The sequence below is a fragment of the Spermophilus citellus genome (genome assembly GCF_964194105.1).
Source record: "Spermophilus citellus genome assembly, chromosome: 8".
Classification (NCBI taxonomy): Eukaryota; Metazoa; Chordata; class Mammalia; order Rodentia; family Sciuridae; genus Spermophilus; species Spermophilus citellus.
Genome location: NC_138189.1, coordinates 17120352 through 17144522, shown reverse-complemented (window position 1 = coordinate 17144522; position 24171 = coordinate 17120352). Strand labels below are relative to the sequence as shown.

General features: G+C 40.1%; 1 protein-coding gene across 2 annotated transcripts in view; it reads right to left on the bottom strand.

The window, feature by feature from the left end:
• The window catches only part of LOC308654915 (cytosolic beta-glucosidase), a gene marked incomplete at both ends in the record, with an annotated part of 124275 nt that overhangs the window by 79627 nt on the left and 20477 nt on the right, over positions 1-24171 (bottom strand). For both annotated transcript variants that reach the window (XM_081304662.1, XM_081304663.1), the window contains one exon: positions 843-1070. In XM_081304662.1, the coding sequence (XP_081160788.1) occupies positions 843-1070 (228 nt within the window). The remainder of the gene's footprint in view (positions 1-842; positions 1071-24171) is intronic.

The following is a 24171-nucleotide window of genomic DNA, read 5'->3' as shown; positions in this document are numbered from 1 at the left end:
AGCGCGCTCGCCTGGCATGCGTGCGGCCCGGGTTCGATCCTCAGCACCACATACCAACAAAGATGTTGTGTCCACCGAGAACTAAAAAATAAATATTAAATATTCTCTCTCTCTCTCTCTCTCTCTCTCTCTCTCTCTCTCTAAAAAAAAAAAAAAAACAATAGACAGGGAATGATTCATTTAATTACAAGTTGTAATAAAAATAAAAGCTAACATTTATTTAATGTTTATGTGTGTTAAGTACTTTGCAATCTATTTTTTCATTTAATCTTCCAACAACTCTCTATAAAGTGCAAACTGTAATAGTGTACTTTTCTACTCTTGGGGAAACTGAGGCACTAAGGGGTGCCCAAGAGATACTTGTATCCACAGTAAGTGACGTAGCTGGTACTTCATAACAATAAATGGACTCCCGGGCCCTTGATACTAATCCCTATGCTGGTTAATTAGTTCCACTAATTCAGCTTCAATTAACATGCTCAGAATCATCGTAGGTTCTTCAGGGCTTCTCATAACTTCTCACAGGGCTACATAACTGAAAATAGTTCAATACAATAAAATTTCAAAATTCACCTTCAGGTTAACACTCAGATAACATCTTACATAAGTAAAACGCTTATTTCAACCTCCCTCCCCCAAGAAAGAGCTCAACAGTGAAGGAAAACCAAAATATTACTGAGAAAGCTCATGCAAAGCCATTTCCAAAAATTTAGCCTATAATCACTCTGAAAACTTGCAATTTCAAAACTACACTGCAGAATAGCATACTGGATTAATTATGCCAGGCTGCAGCAATAACCTTGAATTAAAGCTGCAACCTTCTATTTTTAAGAAACACTTGCCTTTCTGGTTGATGAAACCTGTCGTCCCATCAGGTAACAGACGTGACCAGGAAAGAGAGAAGCGGTAATGAGTCAATCCAAGCTGTTTGATACATTTCAGATCTTCCTCCCACAGAGTGTAGCTGCCACAAGCTACATCGCCAGTCTGGTTCTTGAAAACTCTCTCTCCTCCCTGATGGGTGAATGTGTCCCAGACACAAGGGCCTTTTCCATCTGCATCCCAGCCTCCTGAGAAAAAGAAGAAAATCCAACAGTTACACTCTTGACATGGAGAGGCATATGTGGAATGTAAATATTTGTCACCGAAAGAACACACCTCATTAGCTCAATGTGCCATATTTATAACTTTAAAATATGCCTTTAAAATAATATGTGTGAGTGGGTTATGTGTTTAGCTGTCCTTGATCCCTGAAGCTGACTAGTGGCAAATAAAAAATTACTGCATTAGTACCTCTGCATAGCCAGCTTTCATGGTTCATTATCTGAAGATCTCTTGGCTGGTAAACAAAGGTAGATCCAACTTATGAATGTCTGAGTCCAAAACATCGTCTCCTCCGCATGAATATTCCTCCCGGCCATGAATGACACACCTTGTCCTTGCACACCACATAGTCTTGGGACCTTATGTCTGGCCCTTCATACTTGAATCTATTATGGTCTGGAAATGGACTTTCTCCCAAAGGCTCATGTGTTAAAGACAGGGTCCCCAGTGCAGCGGTGTTCAGAGATGGAGCCTTTGGGAAGTGATTGGACCGTAAGGGCTCTCACTTCACCAATGGACTAATGAATTCAGAGCTGAACAGACTATTTGAGAAGTGGTGGAAACTGCAGTAAGTGGGACCTGGTGGAAGGGTGTAAATCCTTGGGAGCATGTCCTTGGGGACTGTGTCTTGTCCCCAGTCCCTTCTTTTCTCTCTCTCTCTCTCCCTCTCCTCCTCCCATTTCTTCCTCTCTCTTTCTGCTTCCTGAATGCCTTGAAGTGAACTCCTATGCTCCTCTACACACTCCATGTCCAAAGCAACAGGCTAAAGGGAATATGGACTGAAATTTCGGAAACCATGAACCAAACTAAATTTTTCCTCCTTTAGGTTGATTTTCTCAGGTATTTTGTCACAGTAACAAAGAAACCTAATGAACACCCTGTGCTCCTCTTATCTGACAGTGGAGCCTATAATGGTCCAGTCTCTTATCTGTGGGAAGTCACTCATTTTCACTGTTGATATGATATTGGTATCTGAAATTCATCATTTGTACTTCCATTAATCCCATGTATGTTTTGTATCAAGCACTATGCCTAGTACAAGAGATGCCAGGGTGAACTACATTGTGCCTGCGGTTCCTGGGGATCTTACATAGAGGCAATTGCAAAACAACCAGTGTCATGGCCCTTACCTTTAAAGAAAACAGGGAAGGGCATTCACTCAATTGTGAGGTAGAGTCCAAAACTGACCTAAAATATAGTCTATTCATTTATTTTAAAAGAATATATGCATTATTTTAATCATGTTTTTATGTCTAAGGAAATATAAAGTAACCTATGTATTTTCCGAGCATATACATAGGAAGCCAAAGTACAGCAAATTCCTGGGACTGAAAAACTCAAGTTAGGGGTTGTCCTCAGGGAAAAAATGGGGCATGAGGAACCAGGAAGAGCACAAGTGGTATTCAGTGGTATCTTCCGTGTTTCATTCCTGAGACAAGGTGGAAGACACATGAGACTGTTTACTGATTATCCACAATCCTTTTCATAAGCCTAGACTATCCCATCCTAATGTGATATGAATGAAGAGTTTACGGCTGGAGTAAACAAAAGCCATCATCAGGTCCTCAATGAACATCTCGGTACTCATATTTTATGCAAAGTTCCAACAGGATCAGATATTGTCACCAGTCCAAGAAAAGGACGACATACAAGGTAAGAAGTTATGGGAGTGAGCCAAGGATGGTGACACAGGCAGTAATCTCAGCTACCTGGGAGGCTGAGGCAGGAAGCGCTCAAGTTCAAGGCCCGACTGGGAAACCCAGAGAGACTCTGTCTCAAAATAAAGTGAAAAGGATGGGGATATAGTTCAGTAGAAGAGTACCTCTGGGTTCAATCCATAGAGGAGGAGAAGGAGGAGGAAGAAGAGGAGGAGGGGAAGGGGAGGGGGAGGATACAAAATAGTAGTAGTAGTAGTAGTAGTGGTGGTGGTGGTGGTGGTGGTGGTGGTGGTAATAGTAGTAGTAGCAGCAGCATCTGTGGGTGAGAACCATGAGGAGACAGGAGAAGCTGCTAAAAGGGGGAGCTCTAATAAAAGCAAAATGAGCACTGATCTCAAGGAAGGATACTAAGATCTACACAAAGAACTCTGGACTAGTTAAAACGTATTATACTTTCCAGAATGAGACAGATACAAACATGAAAATATAATTTTTCAAGTATGGTGCTCACAGTTTTGAATAATTGATTTAATAAATGAAGGCACTTAATCTCAGAGAATTTAAGCAGTGGTATGCTAGTAAATATTTAACTACTGGCTATATGTTAAAAAAAACACATAGACATGTAGATGTATTTACTGTCAATCTTACTAAAGGATAGACACAGTTTATAAATAATGAAATATGCAATGTTCCTTGCTATAAGTCCCATGTAGTCAATTGATTTTCATAGAATGGTCTTTTAATTTTTACATCTGTGGTCACTGCGCAGTTGCAAACTAATAAACATGTAGTTTATACATGACAGTTGGTTGATATTTTTGCTTAAAATACAACCATTGGTATTTGAAATTCATCTGAAAGGAAAATAACGAAGATGTACCAGAACTTGACTTGTTCACCAGTGGTGTGAGCCACTTCTTTACTAAATCATATAACAATTTTCAAATACTGAAAGAATATTTCCTCAGTTTTTGTGCTACTCACAATGCAACAGCCACACAAGTTTAATCTGCACTTTTGTTTTAGTCAATTTTTTTGCCACTGTGACCAAAACACCTGACAAGAACAATTTTAGAGAAGGAAAAGTTTATTTAGTGCTCAGGGTTTCAGAGGTCTCAGTCTATAGACAGCTGACTCCATTCCTCTAGCTCCAGTTTGAGACAGAATATCAAAGCAGAGGAGTATGGCAGTGGAAAGCAGCTCAGGACATGGCAATCAGAAAGCAGAGAGAGTTCTACTCACCCAGGACAAAATATAAACCTTAAGGGCACACCCCTAGTGACCTACTTCTTCCAGCCGCATGCTACCTGCCTACAGTTACCTACCAGTGGTTACAAAGCTCATCATCTAATCATTTCACCCTGAACCTTCCTGCATTGTCTCATGAATGAGATTTTGGGGGACATTTCACATCTAAACCATCACAAATGTTAACGCTTTCTCAGGTCCTGACCACAAAATAATAAATCAAACACTGCCTTTCAGCATTTGCCGATATCTGTGGTATAATTGGCAGCCATGGCCAGGTTCCAACAACCAATGTGATAGAACCAAAGGCAGAGTTGCAGAAAGATGAGGAGTAGCTTTTGGTTTGGGTTATTTGGAATGAACCCAAGGAGGGAAAGGGTGTGCTACCACTGAGCTACATCCCCAGCACTTTTCTATTTTAAGATAGTGTCTCACTAAGTTGCCTAGGCTGGTCTTGAATTTGAGATCCTCCTGCCTCAGCCTACTGAGTAGCTGGAATTGCAGGTATGCACCACTACACCTGGATTAACTTAGTTTTTAATTTAAATTTTTTATTTATGCATCTATATTGTTTAATTTTTTAAATTACTGTGTTTAAGAATCAGCTCATTAAAGTGCAGGAAACTTAACAATAGCCTCTCATAAGCCACCGTAAGCTGCCTCACCATATTGCTCATACGTAACTCGCCTAAGAGCACACTATTGGGTAGTAATAGTGCCAAGATTTGTATCCAGATCTTACAAGTTCAAGTCCTTCCACATGATGATCATGCTGCTCTTTGTAATAAAACTCAAGCAATGAAGAAAGAGCCAACTGATGCCATACTCCTCAGAAGTGCAAAACATAGTCTATCTATGTTAGAAAGAGTCCCTCAACTTGATGAAAGCCAGTTTTGACTATTTTAAGAAATAGATATTACTTAGCAGGAAAACGTACTTATGTGGACTAACTTGTTCTCCACAGACGCTTATTAAACAAAACATGTCTAAACATTACTACAATGAGAAACTGAGCTTTGAATTGAAAATAAACCACTATAATTGATATTTTGATAAGCATATATCCCTTCCAGCACTCAGAGTACTTCAGCATAAATATTACTGGATGAATAATATTAATAACTCATTTGTTTTTTTAGGAATTTTCTCTAATTCCAATTATCCCCACATCCTAAAGTACAATAGTTGTTTATGATGCACAAGACTGCCATTTCCGGGTTAATCCTGTACTCTGAGCCATCCTCAAAACAAGTATTAATCCTGGATGAAATAAAGAAATACATTTTTAGGGCATCATTAATCTGACAGGAAGTTTAGTAATCCAGAAAACAAAATGAAAGCGTGGTTTAGCAGCATGAGCAGGTAGAGGTGCGGGCTTTTGTCCTGAGAATGGGGGATAAGGGTTCTCACCTGCATAGGAATGAATGGTACATCAACACTAGCATAAAGCCTGGGAAAGGAGAAAGAGACGTAGATTGTTATCAAGAGTCTTAGGTTGTATGTGAAGTGGTACGATATCACTTGACAATGATAGGTTAAAAGATGTATGCTATAAATTTATGAAGGAAACACTGGGATAACAAAACAAGGAATTATAGCTAATAAGCCAGCAAAGAGTATGTAATGGAATCATAAAACATAATCTGAGAAAGTCAGAAAAGAGAATAAAAGACAGATGAGTCAAGTAAAAAACAAATAGCAAGATGTTACGATTTAAACCTGACCACGTCAATAATATCATTGAATGGAGACAAGTCTAAACAACCCAAGTGAAAGGCAGCAATTATCAGATTGAATACAAATGCAAGGCTCAATTATATATTACCTACAAGACATTTAAGTAGAAAGACACAGGAAGATTAAAGTGACAAGATGGAAAAAAAAAATAAACCTATCAGTAGCTTGGAAAACCAGACTAGCCACATAAATATCAATGTAGATTTTAGGACAAAATATCTCCAGGAATAAATTCTTTTTATAACTTCAAGAGGGTAAATTAACCAAAAGGACAGAGAATTCCAAAATACATGAAGCAAAAAACTGATACAACTGCAAGAAATTGACGTATCAATAATTATATTTTGAAATTTCAATTAAAAAACCAAAAAGACTTCAGGAAAAAAAAAATGGACAAAAGATGTTAACAGTTCCTTCACAGAAGGAAAAACAAACATTCAGTAAACATTTTTAAAAATGTAAGAGATCATTAAAAATCTGGGAAATGCAAATGAAAACCACAATGAGATACAATTCTACACCCACACAGTTGGCACAAATTTAAAAGTTGTGTAATATGAAGCACTGGAGAAATTGCTGCTCAGCAGGAATGCATAGACAGTGCTGGTGGGGAGGAACGTGGAAACGTCTAGTAAAACTCAGAAGCACATCGTGTACCCAAACCCAAAATTCATGTGCCACCACATGCTCTGTTTTTACAAATGTGGACCCGGAGCCATACATAGACTTGACTGCGACAGCAAAAAAACCAAAGTGAAATAAACAAGAGAGAGAAAAACCACTGGAAGCAACCCAGACTTCTCTTATCCAGACCATAAATAAACTACAGAATATTCATACATGGAGAGCCTCCACAGGAGTAAGAAGGAAAGAACTACATCTACACAGATCAACCTGCACAAATTTCCCAACTATGATATTGAAAAGAGGGAAAGCAAGTTGTAGAATATGTACATGATGTAGTTCTGTCCTTACAGTGTCCAAAACATGTAACACTAAATTGTGAATTGTTTGGTAGTACCATCTCAAGTGGCAAAGCCACAAAGAACAGCAAGGTGATTGATAAATATAAAGTTCGTTGGCATGGATACCTCTGGGCACCGGGAGACAATGTTGGAGGGGATTCTGAACATGTAATGAGAATGTGGTTATCATGTGTATACTACTCACAAAAATGAAAATATTATTTCATCTATCATGTGTCCAACAGAACAAATTTGTAGCACATTTAATTGTTCACAGTAAAGGCCGTTTGTTCAGCATTAGCTCTCTGCCAATCCTACCCCAATAGTTCAATTCAACTAGGCCATAGTCCCTCAGAATAGGCCTTAGAAGATGTATGATTATCGTTCCAAATAATCATACAAGAAATCTAAGACACATAATGATTGAAAAGCTTTCCAACAGCTGATGACAATGACCATTAAAACAGGGATAAGCCAGTCCTACCCATACCAACACCAATGGATTAAGCTTCTTGAAGTCTGTTACTTACAATTTAGGCAAATCTTAAAAAATATATAGAAGCAGTACCTGGTCGGCGGACCGCCCCGCGGATGGAGTCTGGGACGCGCCCTAGTTAATTAGCCGCGAGGTACCAGAGCGGGATTACAGCGAAGCGGATTCTGGAGGCTCCTGCCAGTGGTGCACTGGCCGCGCTGAGTGCTGAGTTCCAGCTTTGAAACAGAGGAGAGAACCGGTCCAGTTCGATTCCCGACACCGGTCGGAACACGGAGGAGGACAGCAGCCGCCATCATGGAGAGCTGATGCAATCATCCCTGTTTTCTACTGATCTCAGCTCATTCAACTACGGAACAGGTGATTCCAGGCTGGTATTTGCCTGCGTCGCGCAGACAGATCGCTCAGGCTCGGGACTGGAAAATCTGAGGAGAATACTCTTCGGGCCTCACCCCTGGCAAGGCGGGCGCCGGACTTTGAGCAGCCAGATTCTAGTTCCCCGGGTTGCTTTGGCCCAGGGTGGGAGATCCTTCGGGGACTCCAGGCGGAGGCCAGTTACAAGTGGATTGTGCGCTGAGGGGCGGCGTGGCTCTAACTCCCGGAACAGTTTTGGCCTGGGACTAGGGAACCCGCGGCCACTGCGTCTTTGACCCTGCCCCTGGCTGAGCGTACACTGAGCTGGGAGAGGTTGGAGCTGCCAGGCTCGGGCTCCCGGGGCTGCTTGGGCCTGAGGCTGGGGTACCTCTGTGGAGCCTGCTCCTAGCAGAGTGTGGCAGGGATCGGAGAGGCTGGGTTCTGGCTCTCGTGGCTGCTTGAGCCCAGGGCCGCGGAGCCTGCGGGGACCGCGAGCTGAGGCCAGCCACAAGTGAAACTTGCGACGAGGGGCAGCGGGACTCTGTCTCCTGGAACAGTTTTGGCCCGGAGCTGGGGAGCCCGCGGGAAGTGCGTCTTAGGCTCTGCTCCCAGCGGAGCGTGCACCGAGCAGGGAGAGTCTGGTGCGGCCAGGCTTGGGCTCCCAGGGCTGCTTTGGCCTGGGATTGGGGAACCCGCGGCAGTTGCTCTGAGGAGCCTGCTCCTAGCAGAACGTGGCGGGGATCGGAGAGACCGGCTCCTGGCTCCCGAAGCGGCTCTGGCTCAGGGTTGGGGATCCTACAGGGACTGCTTCTTGGTCCGGGTCCTGCTGGGTGCTGCGGGGGCCTGGGGGGCAGAGTGGAGCTGCCTCCTGCGCCCAGAGCAGGCTAAGGGTCCCGCCGGTGTGGTATCGCGACACCCCAACTGCAGCTGGGGCCGAGGAGAGTAGCCACCCACGCCTGGATCAGGACCAGCGATCCGACGGCAGGGTAGCCAAGTCAACCCACTTGGAGTGGAGGCCGTGAAGAGCTGCCGTCTGATCCTGCAAGGTAGGCAGTCCTGCGTCCCACTGGCACGACAGGCTCGGCAGCCTGCCAGTGTGGTGGACGAGTAGCATCGAGGCAGTCACGTCACACTGGTTGGAGTGGGGGTTGAATAGAGCCGCCGCCAGCGTCCGGAAGGAGCCCAGAGACCCGTTGGAGAGGCAGTTAGGTACCCCCCACTGGGAGTGGGGATTGAGCAGAACTGCCGCCCAGGCCCGCAGGGTGGGCAGATCTGAGACCCACCGGCGGAACAGGCTTGGAGGCCGACCAGCGTGGTAGACACGTCACATCAATTGGAGTAGGGGTGGAGAAGAGCTGCCGCCCACATCCGGATCAGGACCAACGATCCGAGGACGTGGTAGGAACATCTCCGCAATTGGAGTGGGGGCAGAGTAGAGCAGCCACCCGTGCCCGCGGGGCGGGCAGACCTATGACCAACCAGCGTAGTGGATAGATCACCCTGATTAGAGGAGGATCACAGCCACTACCTGCCCTACAAGAGAGATATCCCAACTATACAAGAGTAACATAAATAAACAGGGGGGAAAATTTCAAAAAAACAACAGTTTCACCAAGCAGAAAGAAACGCAAGCAACATGAAAAGACAAGGAAAGAAAGGACCACAAGCAACGCAGGTCAACTCAACTCTAGAAGAGGTAATAGCTGCAACAGATGGAATGTCAGATAAAGAGTTCAGGATATACATGCTTCAGATGATCTGGACTCTCAAGGAAGACATGAGACAGCAAAATCAGACAATGAAAGATCACATTGACAAGGAACTACAGAAACAAATCCAGGAAGTAAAAGATCAATTTCACAGGGAGCTAGAAGTAATAAAGAACAAACAAATAGAAATCCTAGAAATGCAGGAAGCAATAAACCAACTTAAAACCTCAATTGACAATACTACCAGCAGAATAGATCACTTAGAAGATAGAACATCAGACAATGAAGACAAAGTATTTCAACTTGAGAAGAACATAGACAGTTCAGCAAGACTGCTAAGAAACCATGAGCAGAACATTCAAGAAATATGGGATGACGTTAAAAGACCAAACTTAAGAGTCATTGGGATACAGGAGGGCACAGAGCTCCAAACCAGAGGAATGAACAATCTATTCAAAGAAATAATACGAGAAAACTTCCCAGACTTGAAGAATGAAACAGAATCCCATATCCTAGAAGCCTACAGGACGCCAAAAGTGCAAAATCATAAGAGATCCACGTCTAGACACATTATAATGAAGATGCCCAACATACAGAATAAGGAGAGAATTTTAAAAGCTACAAGAGAAAGAAAGCAGATTACATTTAGGGGCAAACCAATCAGGATAACAGCTGATCTCTCAACACAGACTCTGAAAGCTAGAAGATCCTAGAATAACATTTTTCAAACACTGAAAGAAAATGGGCTCCAACCAAGAATTGTGTATCCGGCGAAATTAAGCTTCAGGATGGAAGATGAAATTAAAACCTTTCACGATAAACAAAAGTTAAAAGAATTCGCAGCTAGAAAACCATCTCTTCAAAAAATCCTTGGCAAAACATTACAGGAAGAGGAAACTGAAAATAACATTGAAAACCATCAGTGGGAGGTAGGACAGTAAAGGGGGGAAAGTAATCAAAGAGGAAAACTAATCAGGTTTAGTAACATAAATAAACAAATATGACTGGAGGAACAAACCAAATCTCAATAATAACCCTAAATGTTAATGGCTTAAACTCACCAATTAAGAGACACAGGCTAGTCGAATGGATCACAAAACAAGATCCAACAATATGTTGCCTACAGGAGACGCATTTGATAGGAAAAGATATACATAGACTGAAGGTGAAAGGCTGGGAAAAATCATTCCACTCATATGGACTGCGGAAACAAGCAGGAGTGTCCATACTCATATCAAACAAAATAGATTTCAAGCCAAAGTTAATCAAAAAGGATAAAGAGGGACACTGCATACTGCTCAAGGGAATCATACACCAACAAGACATAACAATCATAAATATATATGCCCCAAACAATGGTGCAGCTACGTTCATCAAGCAAACTCTTCTCAAGTACAAGAGTCTAATAGACCACCATACAATAATCATGGGAGACTTCAACACACCTCTCTCACCACTGGACAGATCTTCCAAAGAAAAGTTAAATAAGGAAACTATAGAACTCAACAACACAATTAACAACCTAGACTTAATTGACATATATAGAATATACCACCCAACATCAAGTAGTTACACTTTTTTCTCAGCAGCACATGGATCCTTCACAAAAATAGATCATATATTATGTCACAGGGCAACTCTTAGACAATATAAAGGAGTAGAAATAATACCATGCATCTTATCTGATCATAATGGAATGAAACTGAAAATCAACAATAAAAGAAGGAAGGAAAAATCATGCATCACTTGGAGAATGAACAATAGGTTACTGAATGATCAATGGGTCATAGAAGACATTAAGGAGGAAATTAAAAACTTCTTAGAGTTAAATGAAATCACAGACATAACATATCAGAATCTATAGGACACATTGAAAGCAGTTTTAAGAGGAAAATTCATTGCTTGCAGCACATTCCTTAAAAAAAGAAAAAACCAACAAATAAACGATCTCATATATCATCTCAAAATCCTAGAAAAAGAAGAGCAAAATAACAGCAAAAGAAGTAGAAGGCAAGAAATAATTAAAATCAGAGCTGAAATTAATGAAATCGAAACAAAAGAAACAATTGAAAAAATTGACAAAACCAAAAGTTGGTTCTTTGAAAAAATAAATAAAATCGACAGACCCTTAGCCATGCTAACGAAGAGAAGAAGAGAGAGAACCCAAATTACTAGCATACGGGATGAAAAAGGCAATATCACAACAGACACTTCAGAAATACAGAAGATAATCAGAAATTACTTTGAATCCTTATACTCCAATAAAATAGAAGATAGTGAAGGCATCGATAAATTTCTTAAGTCATATGATCTGCCCAGATTGAGTCAGGAAGATATAGACAGCCTAAACAGACCAATAACAATAGAGGAAATAGAAGAAACCATCAAAAGACTACCAACTAAGAAAAGCCCAGGACCGGACGGGTATACAGCAGAGTTTTACAAAACCTTTAAAGAGTAACTAACACCAATACTTTTCAAGCTATTTCAGGAAATAGAAAAAGAGGGAGAACTTCCAAAGACATTCTACGAGGCCAACATCACCCTGATACCTAAACCAGACAGAGACACTTCAAAGAAAGAAAACTACAGACCAATATCTCTAATGAACCTAGATGCAAAAATCCTCAATAAAATCCTGGCGAATCGGATTCAAAATCGTATCAAAAAAATTATACACCATGATCAAGTAGGATTCATCCCTGGGATGCAAGGCTGGTTCAATATACGGAAATCAATAAATGTTATTCACCACATCAATAGACTTAAAAATAAGAACCATATGATCATCTCGATAGATGCAGAAAAAGCATTCGACAAAGTACAGCATCCCTTTATGTTCAAAACTCTAGAAAAATTAGGGATAACAGGATCATACCTCAACATTGTTAAAGCAATCTATGATAAGCCACAGGCCAGCATCATTCTGAATGGAGAAAAATTGAAGGCATTCCCTCTAAGATCTGGTACAAGACAGGGATGCCCTCTCTCACCACTTCTGTTCAACATAGTCCTCGAAACACTGGCCAGAGCAATTAGACAGACGAAAGAAATTAAAGGCATAAAAATAGGAAAAGAAGAACTTAAATTATCACTATTTGCAGACAATATGATTCTATACCTAGAAGACCCAAAAGGGTCTACAAAGAAACTATTAGAGTTAATAAATGAATTCAGCAAAGTGGTGGGATATAAAATCAACACACATAAATCAAATGCATTCCTGTATATCAGCGACAAATCCTCTGAAACGGAAATGAGGACAACTACTCCATTCATAATATCCCCCCAAAAAATAAAATAGCTGGGAATCAACCTAACAAAAGAGGTGAAAGACCTATACAATGAAAACTACAGAACCCTAAAAAGAGACATAGAAGAAGACCTCAGAAGATGAAAAAAATATACCCTGTTCATGGATAGGCAGAACTAACATCATCAAAATGGCGATATTACCAAAAGTTCTCTATAAGTTCAATGCTATCCCAATCAAAATCCCAACAGCATTTCTTGTAGAAATAGATAAAACAATCAGGAAATTCATATGGAATAATAAAAGACCCAGAATAGCAAAAACAATGCTAAGCAGGAAGTGTGAATCAGGCGGTATAGTGATACCAGACTTCAAACTATACTACAGAGCAATAGTAACAAAAACAGCATGGTACTGGTACCAAAACAGGCGAGTGGACCAATGGTACAGAATAGAAGACACAGTAACCAATCCGCAAAACTACAACTATCTTATATTTGATAAAGGGGCTAAAAGCATGCAATGGAGGAAGGATAGCATCTTCAACAAATGGTGCTGGGAAAACTGGAAATCCATATGCAACAAAATGAAACTGAATCCCTTTCTCTCGCCATGCACAAAAGTTAACTCAAAATGGATCAAGGAGCTCGATATTAAATCAGAGACACGGCGTCTGATAGAAGAAAAAGTCGGCTATGATCTACATACTGTGGGGTCAGGCTCCAAATTCCTCAATAGGACACCCATAGCGCAAGAGTTAACAACCAGAATCAACAAATGGGACTTACTCAAACTAAAAAGTTTTCTCTCAACAAAAGAAACAATAAGAGAGATAAACAGGGAGCCTACATCCTGGGAACAAATCTTTACCCCACACACTTAAGATAGAGCCCTAATATCCAGAGTATACAAAGAACTCAAAAAATTAGATAATAAGATAACAAATAACCCAATCAACAAATGGGCCAAGGACCTGAACAGACACTTCTCAGAGGAGGACATACAATCAATCAACAAGTACATGAAAAAATGCTCAACATCGCTAGCAGTCAGAGAAATGCAAATCAAAACCACCCTAAGATACCATCTCACTCCAGTAAGATTGGCAGCCATTAAGAAGTCCAACAACAACAAGTGCTGGCGTGGATGCGGGGAAATGGGTACACTTGTTCATTGTTGGTGGGACTGCAAAATGGTGCAGCCAATTTGGAAAGCAGTATGGAGATTTCTTGGAAAGCTGGGAATGGAACCACCATTTGACCCAGCTATTCCCCTTCTCGGTCTATTCCCTAAAGACCTAACAAGAGCATGCTACAGGGACACTGCTACATCGATGTTCATAGCAGCACAATTCACAATAGCAAGACTGTGGAAGCAAACTAGATGCCCTTCAATAGGCGAATGGATAAAAAAAATGTGGCATTTATACACAATGGAGTATTACTCTGCATTAAAAAATGACAAAATCATAGAATTTGGAGGGAAATGGATGGCATTAGAGCAGATTATGCTAAGTGAAGCTAGCCAAGCCCTAAAAAACAAATGCCAAATGTCTTCTTTGATATAAGGAGAGTAACTAAGAACAGACTAGGGAAGAAGAGCACGAGAAGAAGACCAACATTAAACAAGGATGAGAGGTGGGAGGGAAAGGGAGAGAGATGTGAATTTGCATGGAAATGGAAGGAGACCCTCAGGGTTATACAAAATTACATACAATAGGAAGTGAGGGGAAAGGGAAAAATAATACAAGGGGAAGGAATGAATTACAGTAGAGGGGGTAGAGAGAGAAGAAGGGAGGGGAGGGGAGGGGGGATAGTAGAGGATAGGAAAGGCAACAGAATACAACAGACATGAGTATGTCAATATGTAAATCAATGGAAGTGTAACTGATGTGATTCTGCAATCTGTATATGGGGTAAAAATGGGAGTTCATAACCCACTTGAATCAAAGTGTGAAATATGATATATCAAGAACTATGTAATGTTTTGAACAACCAACAATAAAAAAAAGAAAGATGCAAAAATAAATAAATAAATAAATAAAGAGGGAGAAAGGGTGGACGAGAGAGCAGAAAACACAAAGGGACACAGTAGCATATGAAATACGTAAGAAAAGGGGCCATTATGGAAATGATAAAAATTAAATTATAAATTAATATTTTAGTTGGAATACAGGTAAAGAGGAAAAACATCATGCAAATGCTAACAAAAACCAAAACAATTGACAATATTCATATTAGTTAAAATGACTACAAAGGCAGAGCATTCAATGGGGCACCTAGTCAGGTTTTCATATGAGCAGATTTACAGTCCACGAAAACTATACAGCAATCATGAACTTCTATGGACCTAACAATAGAAGGTTGAACTATAGGAGAAGAAACTGCCGTAAATGCACAGATACGTTGAAATGCCACCATCACGACGAGAGGCTTTCTCAGAAATTGACAAAGAAAAAAATTTGGTTTACATAGTTTGTGAGCTTGTCCTCTATGGTACGAACACGTATAGACACGTATGTTTACACACAGGAAAGCAAGAGAAACAGAAATTGGAATGTAATTGTAAAAAAAAATTATTTTGCAACTTGAAGAATTTACAAATATTGCGATCCATCCAGGCTGCATTCTACAACAACTAAACTCCAAAGGAAAAAGGGAGGGAGGGAAGGAAGGAAGGAAAATGGAAGTGAAGGAAAGAAGGATGGAGGAAAGCATAATAATAGCAAAATTCCAGCCTACACATCACCCTCGCCAATCTGTCAACTTGGAACTTTTTTTGTTTTAATTCTAAATAAATTTTAAACAGGAAATACAAGCAGAAAGATTTTTAAGGAATGTGTGTTATTAATATTGTCTTAAGGAAAACCAAAACCTTGAGGACCAATGTTTTTAATGCAGCCAAGTGCTTTAAGATGGAGCTTCCCTAAATTGGAGTTTACTAGGCAGATTTTTAGAAATTTCCACTTTGGAAGATAAATGAGCCTGGCTATGCATCACGTTGTCGGACTGCTGCTTTCACAGACCCTCTGCAACTATAATCAACCCAGCATCTCAAGAACCCTCTCGAGATCCCAAACAAATGATATTCCCCAGGATCTCCCTGCTAAGAAATGAAGTCCCCAAGGCTTCCCAGCGCTTGAAACGTGAATCACATTCGCAGGCCGGAAGACTCAAGTTCAGGCCTTGGTGCTTTTATCTCCCTAGGAACTTGATGGATGGAAGGAGGTGGAGTTCAGTGTTCTAGTGACAAGTTTATTTCTTCAAGGTGCAGGTGACCATCTGTGAAATAAGACAATTCTACACCGTTACTTCATGAGAGATAACATCCCAAACCCTTCAAATATTTTGAAAGCAGTGATTTGATAACTGCGATCCGCCCCCTGCCTTCTCTTCCTTCCTTCTGTAGACAGAGCTATAACCAAAGTTTATTGACAGCTTTGTCTTTTTCAAAAAAAAAAAAAAGCTATCACTAAAATTGATCAAAATGAAATAAATATTTATTGAGCTCAGGGATTATCTAAATAACAGGAACCTGTCAGATTCAAAGAAGTATAGACCAACTGGCTTAATAGCTTTATTCATTCTTCTGTTTTTCTTTCTTTCTTTTCTTCTCTTTGTGATAGTTTTCTACTTAACAGTACTGAAGTGGGACTATAAATAAGATTTGGAAACTGAATTGAGATAAACAAAAAGAACACTCAGGTGAATGGTGCTAAGGAACTAAATATTTAGTCTTAGAGACATAGAGTAACTAACACGACGCACATATAACAGGACAAAACAACGTCAACATCAGCACCAAAATAAAAATAGTGTTTCGGGTGCCAGACCCAGTTGTAAACACTCAAAGGCATCACCCCAAAACAGGAGTCACAACTCCTGACTTTCTTACCCACATCAAAGGCATCAATGTGTGAGGAGTGGAGGTTAATGCTGGTCTTCAGGAAGCAGTCCCTTGAAGAGAACTGTCAGTGTGCTCTTCGTCCCATGCCTCAAACAAGCTGGGAGGACGATCACCCTCCTCTCAACTTAATCTAGAAGAGGACACTTGCTATGGACCACATGTGCTCCTCCAAATCCATACTTTGAAGTCCTACCTACCCAGACCTTAGAGTATGACTCTATTTGGAGAAAGAGTTTAAGGAGGCAGTTAGTTAAAAATGAGGCTGTTAGAGAGGGGCCCTAAGTGAATCAGACAACTGTCCTTTTAAAACAAGGAAGAGAAACCAGAGACACAAGCACGTGTGAGGACAGTGGGAAGGTGACCATCTGCAAACCATGGAGCCAAGTGTTGGGAGAAAGCAAACCTGCCCACACCCTCATATTGGACTGGCAGCTTTTAGAACTGGGAGAAGGACAGTTTCCTCTGCAGAATGCTTCCAGTCCGTGGAACCTTGCTAAGTCAGTCCTTACAGACTCACAGCTTTCAGAAGAGCTAGTCAGAGGCCCTGATACGTCCTTTCTTCAGTTAAAGTGACAAAATGGATTGGAGTCTTAACTTCTAGAAAGTGAATCTAGAATCCCAAGAAGAAGAGGAAGAAAGAAGCAAAGAAAAAGAACAGAAGAGGAAGCAATGGGGAAACTCTGGCCAGGTTTAGTGAGCCCCAACAGGCCCAGGGGTGAATGAGGAAACGCGTGCTCTGAGTTTCTCATGGAAAAAGGTGGGCACGGGGGAGGGCATCGGCATGGTGATGTCTTAGCACCTTTTCAAAGATGCCTGAAAGGACAAATATATTTTGCATTTGTTTCCTGGTGCAGCTGTAACAAATTACAAACTTAGTGGCTTAAGACAACAGAAATTCATTTTCTAATGATTCTAGAGCCTAGAAGTGTGAAATCTGGGTGTTTGCAGGATGAATCTCCTCTGGATCACTGAATTGAGAATTCGTTTCTTGTTTCTGTCATTGGCTTCTTGAGACATCACTGAAGTTCTGCCTCTGTCTTCCCCTGTGCCTCCCCTCTGTGTGTCTCAGTGCCTTCTTTTCTTTTATAAGGACACTCATATTGGATTTGGGTAAATCCAGGCTGATTTCCTTTCAATATCATTATCTTGATAATACCTGCATGAGAACCAAGGATTGGGATTCAGACGTATCTTTTGGGATAGTGTTCAATTTGGATGGAAGTGTCTGGATTTCTCCAGGACAGTGAGAGTGATATGCTGGAGGCCAGACCATCTCCCTAACAATGGTCCACAAAAATGCCCAGAGGGGAAAAAAGTCATCTCTAAATACTTGTGAAAATCAGAGAAAGTGAACCAACTTTAAGAATTTTCTCTTTTTTTTTACCTCGCCTCCAACCAGAATGAAACCATGGTCAACAAGACAAAAATAAAGGAACAGGGAAAGAAAGAAGAGATGACCTCATCCCCTTCTTAAATATAGCTAAGAAAAACTTAACCCTAAATCCAATTTGAACTTTTAACTCTTTCGTGGTTTGATTATTTATTCTAAATACCAAAGGTATTCTGTTTTGCAACTTGAAGTGGCCATATGTATCAACCAGGGTCCCAGCAGGAAACAGATGGCACTAAACTGGATAATTGACGAAAGTTTAATAAAAAAGCCTATTTACAATGGTATGAGCGGGGTTTGGGGAGAGCAACCAGGGATGGTGCAGTACCTCGGGGTTTGCAACAGCAGGAAGTCATTACTGCCCATGAAGGGGCCAGGGGCAGAGTTGGTTTCCAAAGCCAGTAGAGAGGAGCAATTTGCCAAGGGTTCCCTGGCAGAAGATCAGGGACACTGCCAAACAACTGCAATCCAGCAGGGAGGGGACAAGAGGAGCAAGTCCTTGGCTTCTCTCTCCTCCCCCTGTATCCTCCTGTCTCTTGTTAGTGCTCCCCATTGATCAAGTCCATACTGAAGACACAGGACAGTGGAACCCACTGATCCATCCAAATAGGTGAACCTCTCAGGGCCCAGTGCTGGGAAAGATGAGAGTGGATCTGGAGAGGTGAATGGGTAATTCCAGAAAGCTACAGGACTTAAAGCATCCAAAGAAATAGAGGCCACCTGTGTTCACCTTTAAAGGAAAGAGACGAGCTCTCCCTGCTCAGCAAGAGTAAAGGGACCCTAGGAAACAAGAGTAAAGTTACTTTTGCTTACGAGTGTACTCTAAGAGTCCTGCTTTTTAACTCTGCCAGTACAAAGTAGAACAGAATGCAATACAACTACTGATTTGCTAATTCAGAAAAGTGATGAATTCTTACAGAAATAAGCAGTGAGAGGAAATATTTCAGTCTTTGTTCTGGGATTTAACCTTCTAGCCTCCAACCCTGTACTCATGGTGGTGTTTGTTTTCTGATGATCATAGTGTCTTTAGGCTACAAAGACTTCTGACACTCCTTCTTCATTTACATTAGTCCTGTTTAATATATGCAGTTCTTTGTCTTAACTGCTTTTGTCTCTGCCATTCTACTGCAATTATTCTTTTATCTTTCAATTAAGTCTTATGCATTCAGTCATTTATGCATTGAATCACACTATCTAGTGAAAGGCACTTGTCTCTATGCCTTTGCAAGAAAACCTCTACTCTTTTTTTTCCTTCCATCAAAGTATTGCATTCTTCTCTGCTGGCTACAACTCTCTATTGCTGCTACGCTAATCTAAGCCCCATTTGGAAGGGAGAAACAGTATAGAGGGAAAAACATCAGGATAATAATAGTAGATATCATTTATTGAGCCTTTGTAATGAGTAGACACTTTGCTAAGCACTTCAAGTGCTTTATAACTACTACTGTTACCCTGCCCCCTGCATTTAAATATGAGGAATCTGAGGTTTCCTTGAGTTCAAGGATTTGGGGAAGGTCATAGAGCTAGCAACTAGTGGAAGTAAAATTCTAAGTCGAGTGGGACTGAACAAAGATTTGCTCTTGGCTCCTTCTCAATTAATAATATTTTCTATAGTAATTAATATTTTCTATATGATAATTCTCTATGGGTTACAATCTCTGTGACCTTAGGGAATTCACTTAGGGAATTCCTGTGCATCACTCTCCTCATCTATAAAACACAAATGAGAATAACACCTGATCTTCCTATTGGCAGAGTGAATTTATGGGATGCATTATTGGAGTGGATGCATGTAAAACTGACCCACTAGGAGGCAATATATAATTGACCTTGGTGATCAAGTTCAGACCTACTACTCAAGTTACGCTTCCTTGTGGGCTACTTCCCCTTATATCAGATTCAGAGTAACCAGTGCCTTAAGGAACATACTTGTCTGGCTGGCCTCCTCAAGGACAGAATGTCTGGTCTCTTTTTCTGGACTAGCCAATGGCTGAGCTGTGTTGGTGCTCCAGGCTGGTGACCACGCAGGCCTGCTGACTGTGCCCGCTGAGTTCTGCCCACACAGCTCTGGGTTCCTTTGGGTTGGCTGGTATTCAGTCATTGTTCTGGTCTCAGCCCTTAAGAAGGGCATTCATCCTAATTCAGAGCTCTGCGGCAGGAGGAACGGCTTTTACAAAACACAGTGTAAAAAGCTGTCCCCAAGGGCAGCAAGTACTTTTCTCAGTAGGCTTTTTTTTTTTCCCCCTCTAAAAAAAATAAAATAAATTCTCTTATTACATAACTATGGGACAAGGGATAAAACAACAATGCTTAAAATGCATAAGGTGCCCTACATTCAACCCTCCAATGCCCAGAAGCATCACCCTTTGCGATACTTCATTAAACCCTTTAACTCTTTCCTCCCTTCATTGCATGGAAACTACAAGGTGCTATTCATCTGTAACTTCTTGTTGACATCACTCGAAACATAAAATTCTCTGAGAAACCCTGACTCCTGGGAATATGCCTGGCCTGTGTTCAAAACTTTTATAAGAACTAACTCAATTTTCACTATTTTCCTATCAGTCATGAATCGCAGATTTTCCTTGTACAATACAATTAGACTCCAAAATTGACTCCCTGAATCTCTTTTATGAATTGGGCAGGTTAGATGAATTCTGTTACTCAATTAAACATGAACATCTTATTTTCAATAATTCCACTTTGATGCATGTTTTCTGGAATGCCGATATAAATTGGACATTCATAAAAAATAGGCCAACAGCATCCTTTTTAGATGAGTGAAAAAATCCCAGCCTTCAGAGGCAGCTGGATTTTTCTATCATTTCAACAAATATTTATGAAGCACTACAATGCTCCAGATACTAAGATATAACACTGGGGTTTACATCCTAGTTCCTGTTTCCCAAAAAGAGTGAGGAAAGCTGAGGAGAGGTATCCTTGAAGGGTCTGACATGAAAAGAGATGGGTCACGTCCAGATACTTGCACCCTAAATAATTTTGAACCCCCCAACTAATGAGGCAAGAATTCCCAACTTGCCTGACGGGAATGAGGACTTAAAATTCCCACGTCCAAATCCTTCTTGGGCAATTTAACCTCTTTGATTCCACGTCCTCCTCCATCAAAAGGGAATAATTATATTCACCTTCAAGGTTTTTGTAAGGATGTGTGTAAAACGTCTAGCATCCTGACTGGCAAATGGTAGGTAAATTTTTTAAGGCAGCTGTTATTGTTATTGTTATTTTTTCTACCATTATCATGATGACAAGCTTTTTCTCTATGTGGTTTTCATGTTTGCAAATATCTTGTTAGACTTGCAGTCTATTTAGAATCTGTGCCATATATCCAAGTTCATTTAATGTCAGGGTCTATCATAAGGGAACGCTGGTATAGTTTTTTGTCTTACAGGAAAATGCTCTTCAGAATCAATGGATCATAGAAATTAAAAGCTCAACTTGAGGTATTATTGAGTCATAGGCCATTGCCTAAGGAGAACAGAACCATCCATTCCCCACAGACAGGTTTGCACTTGGTACAACTGGGTCTCCCTGGGTCTGTGTATACTGTACATTTTGTTATATGTGAAATGGTTAATTAGAAGAAACAGAGGAATCTGAAATGTCACAGCAAGTTCCTCTTGGCCCACTGTCACGTTTCATGAATTCTTTTGCTGAACCCATTTGGATTAAGCAGTGACCCCATCCAAACAAATTGCTTCTGTGCCTCCCGTCCCCTATCGCTTATTCACATTCCAATACATCTGCATTGTGTGGCTCAGTAAGATCCACCAAGTCCTTGGGCAGTGTTTACAGCTAATATTTTTTATTATTATTATTTCTCTGAGGCTCAGATTTCTCACAATAAAGTGATAGAAAACTACTATGCAGAGAGTAAGTAGAACGCTTTTTTTTAATAAAGGGGGGGAAATGATTTATAAGATATACAATTTCAGCCCTGGAATTCTGAGAGCAACCCCATGGATGAGCAACAATCATTTCTTGTAGGTTTTAGGTAAAGATACAATTTACCTTTATTTGCAGATACAAAACTGTAAGAAAACATTACTTGCCATCAGTGCCTCTGGCTTTAAAAATATTTATGAGATTGAAATAGATACCCAGAGGCAGACATTTCATTTCAATGTCATAGGTCAGGCACATTGGCGAACACCCCAGATAATATTGATGTACCTTCAAAATTTAAAATAATATATATACAATTTATTTATTCATTCACATATAGAGCACCCATCCTGAAGAATCTGGGACACTGAACAAGGTTTACATAAATCTGACTGTTTTTTTCCTCTGGGCCATTTGGCTCAGTCTGGTAGACCATAAATATTCAATAATACTTTACAATGACAAAGCATCTTTTATGTAAACATCGCTAAGCACATTATTCACCAATATTACAATCTCCTTTTTAACCTACTGGTAAAGTCACAGAAACTAATTGACTTTTCTTCAAGGTCCCACCACAAATTGTTTATTTTGTCGATCAAAGTCCAGGTGTCCTGATCTTACTTATAACTAAAGGGAGAAAAAAACAAACACACACATTTTTAGGTGCTTAAGCTGATGACCTACACTAAATATTTTTAAATTGAATCTATTAGACAAAACGTCTTCCTTAAAGATGTTAAATGTTGTGATGCATCCAATTGAATTTTATAACTTTTGTTCCAATTTGCCTAAGGCCACTTACCATTTTCAAAGCCCCAAGAATGACCTATTTTAATTGAATCCTGTTACAAACAGTTAAACTTTCACACTCTCATCAAATCAGGTTTCTAAATAGAAATTAAAGTTAGAGCAGAAAAATAAAACTTTTTTTGGAAAGGTCCAGTTGAGGTAATAGCACAGCTATTTTTTGAGCAGATTTAGGCAAGTTACAAACATTTCACATTACCCAAGAAAAAGAAAATATATTTTTTTAATTTTTTACTGTATCTCTTCCCCCAAATGTTAAATAAGACAGGTTCAAAATGGAAAATTTTAAGAATTACAAAATATGGGAAGATTTTTTTTTCATTCTTCACAATTCTGTGACAACCGTAGAACACATTCTGCAAACCTCCAACCTCCAGGTTGACCATGCCCAGTCATGAGTCCTGAAACACCTCACAGTGTTTGCAGTGATGCTCCACTTCCCTGGGCTGATACCAACCAATGCTACCTAGGGCAAGTCGGCTGCAACAGGCCTGTTCCTAGAAGATGTGAGATACTTGTGACAGGCAACTTTAGATCAAGAATCCAATGCATAAAGACCTCGATGACCTTCTCTTTAATGGATGACAGTCTAAAGGATTCATTCAAACTTTCTTTCTTCCCTCTCTCTCTCTCTCCATCACTTATTTCACAGGCATGTCAGCCTCTCCTGCCTTGTTCCTCATTTTCTCTCAAGATATTTCTTCCTAATAAACTTCTTGCTTGTTCATCATCTTGGTGTCTGCTTCTCAGAGGACCCAAAGGAACATATTACCTTGTGGTGGTGATGGTGATGGCTATGGTGATGGTGACAATAGTGATGGTGGCTATGGTAGTGATAAATGATGACAAGGATGAGAATTTATTGAGTTCTTTTTAAAAATCCCAGGCTGCCTTATTATTTCATGTCTCCCTTCTAATAAATTACAAAAGGTATTGTTATTTACCTGAGAGGAATAACTCTTGAAGAGATTAAGTAATAAAAAACTATGTTGTTTATGAGAATAAGAAATCAAATTTAATTTTTTGTTTTTCTTATGCCAGTAAAATATAAAGCACTGGTGCCAGTAACTAAGACTTATACAATATCTTTAAATCTATAGTTAGCATTATAATCTTCCAGTGCTCTTTATAGACAGTTATTATATACAGTTAGCACAAAATAATATATTAAACATTTTAAAATAAATTTTTGCTTGAAATTTTTATCTAAAATTTGGAATCATTCACTTTTTTGTCTTGTAGACCTACTCCAATCATTCAAATAATGTTTGATAACTTGTCTCTATTAAAGTAATTTCCAGATTTGGATCACATATATCAAGAGCCAATATAACAATTCTGTGTAGTTGGGGGGGGGGGACTTTCTCTAGATCATTAAAACAGACAAAGGTCAAGCTAATGATCCAAGGCCAAGAACCTTAGACAATGGGGACCATTAAAACATCCAAAATTACAATATCCAGTCTCCAATTTTAGAATTTATTGACACTATTAAATAGACCATTTAATAATAAACCAATGAGCTTTTTTGTAAAGGAAACAATTGGTACAATAAAGCGTACTTAAAAAGATTTACATCCCATAAGCATCTTTCTAAGAAAGGACATTGGCTTGGAACTTGTAGCAGCCTACTAATTC